Source organism: Sinocyclocheilus anshuiensis, unplaced genomic scaffold (genome assembly GCF_001515605.1).
Source record: "Sinocyclocheilus anshuiensis isolate Anshui unplaced genomic scaffold, SAMN03320099.WGS_v1.1 scaffold1568, whole genome shotgun sequence".
Classification (NCBI taxonomy): Eukaryota; Metazoa; Chordata; class Actinopteri; order Cypriniformes; family Cyprinidae; genus Sinocyclocheilus; species Sinocyclocheilus anshuiensis.
The window spans coordinates 321048-330968 of NW_015554307.1; the positions used below are offsets into that span (position 1 = coordinate 321048).

Sequence of the window (9921 nt, forward strand, 5' to 3'; positions counted from 1 at the left end):
AAAATATCCATATTCAAAACGTAATAATCACTTTAATGTAGCTTGCGCCAACAGTTGTACACGGAAGCAGTTCGGTCGTATGAGGTCAGCTTTGCGCATGCGCGGCTCAGAAGTGACGAACGCGGAAGCGCAGGGGAGAGATCAAAACAAAACAACGGTCACTAATTAGAAGTACAAAACGAGGATTTGTTAAGAAGAATGTCGGAGGATTTCGATATAAGCCAAGAGGAGACTGGTTTTCCTTTGCTAAAGTATGGAAACTTTGCTTCATTTGCTCCTGTTAACAAACATTGATTTTCACGAGACTCACCGGCGCATGCGCAACGCTGAACTCATACGTCATGCGCCCGGAGCTGCTTCCGTGTACAACTGTTGGCATAAGCTACATTAAAATGATTATTACATTTTGAATATGGATATTTTTCTGACAAAAACGCATGGATTCGCTACAGGAGGCCTTTGTTCACCAACCCCCCATCCCATTTTTTTTACATGGCAGTGTAAATTAAAGACAAGAAAATATACTATAGTGGTCAATTTGATGTATTAATTTGGTATGTTAATTTTTTATGAATTAAACATATATAAAAAATTTTCAAAATTACATTGTGGATTACACTGGCAACCCATATGCAAATTCGGTAATAATTTTCCTACCATATGATTTTTTTTTTTTTTCAAATATTGATATGTGCAAATAATTGTGATTAATTTGATGAATGAATTTGCGTATAATCTAATCATTTCAATCAAATATTTTAATTGCAATTAAATTAAATAATTAAATAAATTCAATTTTAATTACAAAATTGGTACCAAATGGCCTGTTAATGAAAGAGTTTGGGATGAACTGGAACACCAAAACAAAGAGAGGACAAACTCCTTATTAATGCCAATGGTTTTGACATTAAATATTGAACTACTACATATAGATGTGGTGTTTAGGTGTCCATATATGTTTGGCCATGTATTGTTTTTAATATCTAAGCTATCCTTATATAGACCGTAATTAAAAAAGAGAAGGACAGAGAAGATAAAGACACTATTTGGCTCATTGGTCCAGTGTTCCCAGCGCTACTTGCACAGATGTCTCAATCTCCCTCTAAATTACCGTTTTGCCTCCGCTGAGCTCAATCTAACTGCCTGGCCAATGAAAGCATTGCCATTATTATAAACAACTTTTACTGCACTTTTTCAAACTGTGCCTCTGCTGATGTTTTTGCTTTAAAACTGCAGAGCCAGGAAAACAAAACAAATATTAGACATATAAGTCTTCTGCATATTTTCTAAAGATTATTGTTAAGGGAGCTGAACAGTGAGGGACAGGAAAGAAAAATTCAGAGAGTACAGAAAGAGAAGAAGTGCTGAATGTACTATTACTGTGGGTGGGTACAGAGTTCTCTTATTATTCAGTTCAAGATATGTGTTTAGAAGACAGGTGCATAAAAATTCATAAATATTTGTGTGAAAATGCTACTTCTTGGAAATGCGGTGTGCAGTGATCTATAGCATGTCAATGCACAATGTATCTGTGTTATGCTTCACTCCAATCTTAACCCTAAACTCACCTTTAATATACAGTATATACTGGAAATATATATACTGTATATAGAGTACATGGAGATGACCAGTTTATATGAACATGTCCTTATGTGTTTGTGTGTTTATTCCTGAAATGACTCATTTGTAAATATGTTTAGCGCTTCCTGTGAGCATGTGGTGAGGTTTACCATGCAATTCTTGTGCCCAGTTTGAGTCAGCAGGATGCAGGATTAATATTGTCAGAAAGGTGTAATTTCCCATTCACTGTGGACATCCTTTCCTGTTCTGTCGCTTTGCAGATTTTTCCTTCTGATGTTAGCTTCAGTTATCTTGACTTTGTCACCTTCAGAGAAAGACAGAGAGACATATAGAGTGGTTTTATAGCCTACTGCCATCAGATATGAAGTGCCTACATTGTAAATGCACATAACGCTCAATCTCTCCCTTATTTGTGTTTGTCCTCTTGGGATGAAATTGTCATAAGGACAGACAGATGGAGAGATGTAGGAATGGAGGGATAGTTTATGAATTTCAGTCATCCCCCTAAATAAATAGGAGCTGATGTGCATCAGTGAGTAGATGTATAACAGTACCACTGACAGATTTGATTTTTTTTCTTGTAATTTAATTGGGAAGTTTTTAGTGACTAGTAAGACAGGGAATCAGAGTGAAATGAACAAAAATAGCTTACTGCAGCAGCTGTACTCACTAAGGTCTAGCAACGCCTGCACTGTATGGTTTATGGGGACAGAGATCCTGGCAGAAAGAGCAAGAGCTAATGCAATTAAAGTTTTCTGTAGTAAACTGAAGGGAAAAAAGCTTGTGAAAGAAAGTCCTTGAATATCATTAAAAAAAGACCACTGTGTTAAAGGGGTCATGAACTGAGAATTTGATGCAGGATTTTCAGAAAAACTGAAATTAAAAGATGATGCTGTGCCGACATTTGGATCTGATGTCGCACCACGTGAGTAATTGTTTTCATTACGTGATCACTATTGCTTTGCTTGTTATTACAAATCGTTTGATATGTGCTGAGTATTTATGCGTTTTTAACCTAAATCACAGCGGCGTCCATCTGTGTAGGACGTAGGCTGTTAAACATACACAACTGTTAGCCAATCATACCACTGGGAGTCTACAATCCACCATGCCTATTCAAACAGAGCGTTTTGATGAGGGGGGTCAAAACAGGACAGGAAATAGCGTATTAGGCCTACTTCTAAATTATGATGTTTTTTTATGTAAAAATCTTGATAACATTATAATTGCACCTCATACAGTACAAAATAAAAAACAAAGGCAGTTCATGACCCCTTTAAAGAGACAGTTAGATCAAAAATACAAATTCTGTCATCATTTACTCACCCTCATGGTGTTCCAAACCTGTATGAATCTCTTTCTTCTGCTAAGCACCAACATTATTCAAAATATATTGCATTCTGCAGAGGAAAGAAAACATGCAGGTTTGGAACGACATGAGGGTTAGTAAATGATGACAGAGGTTTTTCATTTTTAAATAAACTATCCCTTTAAGACTTGTTTACAGAGAATATATCTCGATGTTTATTTATCTATGTTATTTATTTATGTGTTTCTTTGTTTTAAGCATAACCCTAACAAAATTTGGTGAGGTTTATGCTTAAAACAAGACAAACCTTAACATTACAGTATAAAAATGAACTTAAATATAGAATTAAAGACATTATCTAATATCATCTTGCATAATTTTGATTCTAAAATATAAAAAAATTCTAAGAATTTTTAGAATTCTCCTAGTAAACAAGATTAAATTTGATTAAGAAAATTATTTGGAAAAAGTCTGAGGTAAAATAAGGATAAAGATTGAGGGAAGGAAAATGACATAATTGACATTCAGCTCACATTTTCTCTCCTCCCTGCCTTTCTCTGCATCTCTCTCCTTCTCTCTCTCCCTGCCATCACTCTTACGCTCTTTCCCTCTCACTCTATCTCTTTTTCCCCTCTCCTCTCGATCCAGGTCTCCTCCTCTTTCTTCTCATATCAACTTTTCCCCAGACTCCACTGCACAGCAAGCAAACTGAGCCTTATTCAGTTCATATTTTCTCTGAACGCAGTACAGCTCAAGTGAGATTCGAGCTCTGATCTTTGACTCTTTCCAGAAACTATTGTAAATTTACTGCAGGAGACCAAACAACCAGAGGCACACTCCCACCTCTGTGAAAACTGAACCTTCGCTACCTTTTTACGGTAACAAACTTCAGTTCTTCTCCAATCTCCCAAAATAAAGTCAGCCTAGACTTTCCACTTTCTGTGTCGCATTTTTGCATTTGTATATTTCCATTTATGCATTTGGCAGAATCATTTATCCAAAGCAACTTTTGCATTCAAGTTACATATTTTGCCTGTGCATTCCCTAGGAATCAAGCCCATTATTTGCTCCATGTATTGCCGGCACAATATACCGCAGGAGCAAAAATACAACATGAGTCCAAACATTTACTCAGGCAGGTATTACAGATACTAAACACAACCAGCACTTTCAGCTGTGAAGTCACAATGGTGCCCTAAAGCTGTAACCATGGAAACCACTCTTTGTCGGTTTGCTGAAATGATATGGCAAATCATGGGCTACAGGAGGCATCAGCAATGGTTACCATGGCAATAACCATATAAAACAGTGATGATCATTACAAGTCCTTCTTTTGTGTCTACAGCTTAGGTCAAAGGTTAGAGGCAGGAAGAAGAAACATAACATCCATCTGAACAACCACACTGTGGATTTCAATAAACCACATGTAAAATATAGTTGTGCTAATTTGGATATGTGATATCAAATAACTTTCAGAGGAAAGCAGAAGGCACTGGAGCAGTCCAGGTAGGGGAGTCGTGCTCAATCATGGGCTCAATTCTTGATTAGACATGCATGGGTAGATCCAGAGCTATGCCCCTGCACTCCAGCAGACTGTTACAGTGTTATTAAATGATCTGTCGGCCAGAGCCTGTCTGTCTGAGGAATTCAAAGAGACCTGGGACAGTATAACCCTGGCCATGATTAAGGATACAGAAGGATACAAACTGTAAGAATTGTGCAATTTCAGGGAGAAGATGGGCAATTGTGCCAGTAATACCAAAATCACATCAAAAGGAGACAAAAAATCATGGTAAACTTTAAAATGTATATTGACTAGGAATAGCTCACCTAAAACTGAAAATTTGCTGAAAACCCTCAGTATGCGTCTTCATCAGAACAGATTTGGAGAAAGTTAGCATTACATCCTTGTATACCAATGGATCCTCTGCAGTGAATGGGGGCCGTCAGAATGAGAGTCCAAACAGATGATAAAAAGAAAACATCACAATAATTTACAAGTCTAATTACAAGTTTAATTTCATTTTGGGTGAACTGTTCTTTTAATGGTCCCCAAATTCATCTTCAAAAGTGTTCTTGCAGATCCTCCAAAAAGACCAAAAGTGGTACTTCATTCATCTCTGTCCATGGTGCTGAATCAAGCCTATGACTAGCTTTGGTTCTGAGCACTTTTCCCCTAGAGGTAAATATCAGTTTGCCAAATGTATTCGTTTTGTTTTAACGGTGGTAATTTGTCTAACATAAAGTGCTCCCGCTCTGTGTGCACTGACACAATAATTGAACGTGTAAATTAGCATAGTAATTGCAAACAGTTTCTATAACACGTCAGTTTTTAACAGGCTGTCACAGATACATTCCACATAATCGTTGTCTCTGTGTGTGTTATTATCTCTTGTATGGTCTAACGTTAACAGACCAATCAGAAAAGCTTTCCTTTCGCCTTTCCACAACCCCATTCCCGTGATTAGGTGTAATGGGGGTGGGGGCACCACCGGCATTCACCGGCCGGCTCTTCGGGAAACTGGAACTTCTGAATCAGCTCCGTAACTGAGCAATTAACTGCCGCATCGCGTTCGTTTGTGAATATTTTGTGTGGAGCTGCCTTGCGCAGTAAACGAATGCCTTAACTCGGTACGGAAATGCACACAAGTGGCCGAGCTGGAGCTGCGCAGAGCCCGCACGCATTCTGCACCGCGGGTCGGTGGTGGAGATTCGTGTTTTCAGATTGGTAACAACGGATAGCGGTCGTGCTGGGCGCGGTACGGGATTAATATGGATCAATGACAAGCACCTCATAGATAATGGAATATACAAAACTGTATTTGCGCATTTGAAACTGTTTGTAAGTACACGACCAGTTCACTGTTAAAACTACACCGATATGTACTGGATTCATCCTTTCTAAAACGCTGTGGAGATATTCAAAGAAAAAGGTGACTCGTTTCTATTACGAGAAACGAGCATATAATTCCTGGCACTCGGATCAACGACGCATTTATGGAAATTGGGTCTCTCAGATGGCATGAAACTGCAAAGACGTGACTGGTAATAATTCTGAACCATCTTCCTTTCCCTGTTGAAAAAACACACAGTTTAAACCAGACAGATTTTTGCCACGTTTCAGATCGTCGTGCCGGTTTAGGGGTTTTATGTCTATGAATATAACCTGTCGCTCCCTTAAAAAGTGAATTGCCCAGGGTGCAAATTATGGGGTGGGGAGGAGGGGGGTTGGATGTTGACCCCAAAATTAAGGCTTGAACCCCATAGGAAGTCGAAACAAATGGTTTGAGGGTTCTTAAAAGTACGTATTTTTACATAACTGTATATTTCAAACGAAGTTTCAGTTAAAGTTAGATTACAAATAAGTCAGAATTGTACTAAAATACACACTCGTGTACAGAAATAGCGCTTTTCTGAGAAGATAACCATAGCAACGTTTCGCTACTCGAGCGCTTTCGCTTCTCGATGTGCGATGGTACATCGATAAATCATAATAGTCTCATTATTTATGACTTCATTGTAGATTTGCATGTGACAAACCCTTTCAGCGTCTTGTTTAAAACGTCTTTGAGGTAGCCTATTTACAGGTTACCTAACTCTACAAGCGACGCCAAATACCGTTTGGGTTGAGCTAAACGAACCTCAACCGACTGCGCCCCAAAATTACTGACAAAATACTGAAAGAAATGTCGTCCCCTTTGAAAGTCTCTGAATAATGCGCACACTGATATTGCCACATGCAAACAATCACCCAACGCAGCAGCGTTTCGAATGCATTTTCATTCTGACTTTTTTTTTATTTTTTTCTTAAAAGTAAAGTAAATGCAGTACTAACAAAATGTCTCTGACCCAGAAGGACCTGATGATATTCAACGCAACGCTTCATCATTTCAGTGATCCAGCTGCGTGGGTTGAACACTGATGCTCCGGATCTCTGATGCTGATGCTGGTTCATCGCCCTTGCGCTGTTGCTGCATTCTAGGATGTTGCGACAAGTGTTGCACGAAGGGCTCAGGACGTCATTCCACAAACTGGGCCACTTTGTCGCCAATCACCCGGTGTTTTTTGCCTCTGTGCCCGTGCTGATCTCCATCCTGCTGGGCGCGAGCTTCAGCAGATACCGCATAGAGGAAAACGTGGAGTACCTGTTAGCCCCCAAACACAGCCTGGCGAAGATCGAGGGGAACTTGGTGGATAGTTTGTTCCCCGTAAACCGATCCAAACACACGCTCTACTCGGATTTGCAAACACCCGGCAGATATGGCCGGGTCATCTTGACTTCGCGCAGGGGGGGCGTGTTGGACCCTCACCACGTTAACTCAGTCCTAAAGGTGAGCGAACTTTATCTGGAGTAATTGCTTTGTTTCAAAGTTTAAAATGTTGCAATAATGTTGTCAGGATTCAATGAAGCATTATTTTTATTAATTTAGCTACTTGTTCGCAGATCCAACTTTTCCCTGAAGCTTATTACTCATATTTCAGAGGTTGGCCTAAATCATGTAAAGAAAAATCACACGTTCCTGAAATCTGGGATAATTTAATATATTATCTCATCTCAACTTAGTCCTGCTTTTTCCAGCACTGTTAGATATTTGCATAAAAACATTTTTTGTGCTTATGTAATATCAATATCTAATTCAGTTTTTATACTCGGAAGTCCTTCTTTTCATATTTTATCAGTTCCACAATGTCACAGGTTCTGCTATAGCGTTTATTTATTTTACAGATTTACGTAATGCTTTGGCTACATTCACAACATTATGCGAATAACTCGTTGCACAAATTGTAAAGAACTTGTTTGAGGTTTTTAGATAATTTTCTTTATGTTTTAAGTTGCTCCTATTAATAGCTAGCAATACAAAAAAGAAAAGAAATTCAATACATTTAATACATGTGTGATATGAAAAATAAGTATGGTTATTTTTGTCAAAATGCTTGATTAATCAATATTTATTTAATGTATGTTAATTAAATATTGTATCTGATAGTAGTCCCATAGTAAGTGAGAAAATGGTAGATAATTCTGTAATCATTAATTGTTTGTTTTATTTATTTATCTTGTTTATTTTTTATTTATTTTTTGTCCCAGTACTCAGGAATCACTGGAATAATAACTCTGACAACATGTCTGTCCATTAAAACTGAACAAATCTTTAATTTTAACTCCCCTGTGATACAGGTGCTATGATATTAACTGGATTTCAAGGAAAGTTCTCTTCCTATGGCTCTCCCCGGATCATATATTTTTTTAATATTAGAAAAATTTCATCCAATGTGCCGGTCAGAGTGTTAGCTTGTGGCCTACTTTATCTTGCTGTAACACAGCTTCCTAATCCAGATCCAAAATTCACTCCACCAGACACCACCAACATGAATGATGCTGGCAACTTCTGCTTATACTGTACTTGCAAGAAATCTTAAGTTCAGGCAAAAACCAAATGAGCACCTCTTTTTGTGGAATGCAGATGAAATTGTGGCTTCACATTTCATATTGACATTTTGCTAGCATAGACACTTTATTATTAAATGCAAAGTACTCACATCATGTGCTTTTAGTCTCATCCTTTCTAACTGGAAACATTCATTTCAATTTTCCTAAGCTAACTGAACTAAGCCTGAGCTGTGAGCAGCAACCACATCTTAAGAACTTTTTAATATTCACAATGCATTGTATAGTCCAGAAATAGAACAACAGGTCTTGCTATAACCTTGTTCACTGTATCACAGACCACCTTTGGAAATGAGGTTAGCTCTCCTCTGCTGAGCCATGATTTGATAGAGTCGAATGCAGCGTGACAATAGCATATTCTGAGATCTGATCTGATCCTGAAAGAAGGAAAAATCACGGTTCAAAGGACTTGAGGTGATTATATTCTGTGTAGTATATATAGTTTTTTCTACGCCTTTTGTTTCCAATGGATAAAGAGCAGACAGCCCATTTGGAGCGTCTGTCTAGGTCAGAGACTGTGGGCATGCAGATGTCATGCTTTAGTCTCCAACTGAGGGTTAATTATCAAGCTTGAGCAATTAGAGGCCTGATTGGTGTGTGTCTGACATTTCTTTGCTGCTCAAGGAGGCTGGAGGAGCATTGGAGGAGGCAGCCTCCCCCGGTGATCTGAGTCTGACACAGTCTAATCAGTCTGACATTAACAACGCAGAGAGACTGACCTCAGAGGACAGTCAATCCTCCTCTCACATGGATTGCCTTGGAAGAAAGTCGAAAAGTTTTTCTTTGATGTTGTGTTTGTGTTTTTAACAGGAAGTAAAACTGTTGGCAAACTCTTCCTGCAGCGACATGCTTTTTTGTTGCCTGGCAACAAGATAGTTGCAACTAAATGCGATGAAATATTTACATAATCACATACTTAAAATTTACTCGAGTATAGGTGGTTTGTAATCATGTGATTCTGATGACGCGCGAAATGCAGCTGGAGGGCAGGAAGTGATTTTTCTCCATAGAAATCACTAACAAAACTCAAAATGCCTGTGTTTTGCGTTGTTTATGGATGCTCAAATCGACCAAACCGAGAAACCACAAGGAGCTTTTATCGTGTACGAAAATGTGTTGTTCATAAAGGGGAAAAAGTCAAGAAATTGACTGAAAAAAGCAGGAAAAAGTGGCTTGTAAACCTGCGTCTGCGGTCGGGAGGAGCGGAGCCGGATAATGCTCGTGTGTGCAAATGGTTAATATAAGATATAATAATATATTAAGATATTAAAAAAGATATATAAATAGATACAGGGTGACACAGTCAGAATTCACTGAATGCTAAACGCCACACATAGACACGATGTAAATAAGATATTATTTGCAGTTCTGAGAGCTTCATATCACGGAATCGTGAGATTGCGATAAATTGAAGTGAGTGACAGCTTTTTAGTGATTAGCGTTAGATGAAAGTGCTATTTGCTGGCTTTCCAGCCTATAATCGATTCAGAATTTAAATAAAAGTTGTTTTACGTGCTGCTAACAGGACCAACAGCCACATAACTTGTAACTTGCATGCAGCAAAGTTTCAGGAGTGACATAT

General features: G+C 38.4%; 1 protein-coding gene across 2 annotated transcripts in view; it reads left to right on the forward strand.

Moving 5' to 3' along the window:
• Positions 1-5811: 5811 nt before the first annotated feature.
• The window catches only part of LOC107671345 (patched domain-containing protein 1-like), an 11770-nt gene continuing 7660 nt past the window's right edge, over positions 5812-9921 (forward strand). Inside the window, exons 1-2 of one of the 2 annotated variants that reach the window (XM_016464237.1) lie at positions 5812-5935; positions 6744-7221. In XM_016464237.1, coding sequence (XP_016319723.1) covers positions 6874-7221 — 348 coding nt within the window. In that variant the 5' untranslated portion in view covers positions 5812-5935; positions 6744-6873. The remainder of the gene's footprint in view (positions 5936-6743; positions 7222-9921) is intronic. The other variant, XM_016464238.1, reaches the window with a different exon arrangement.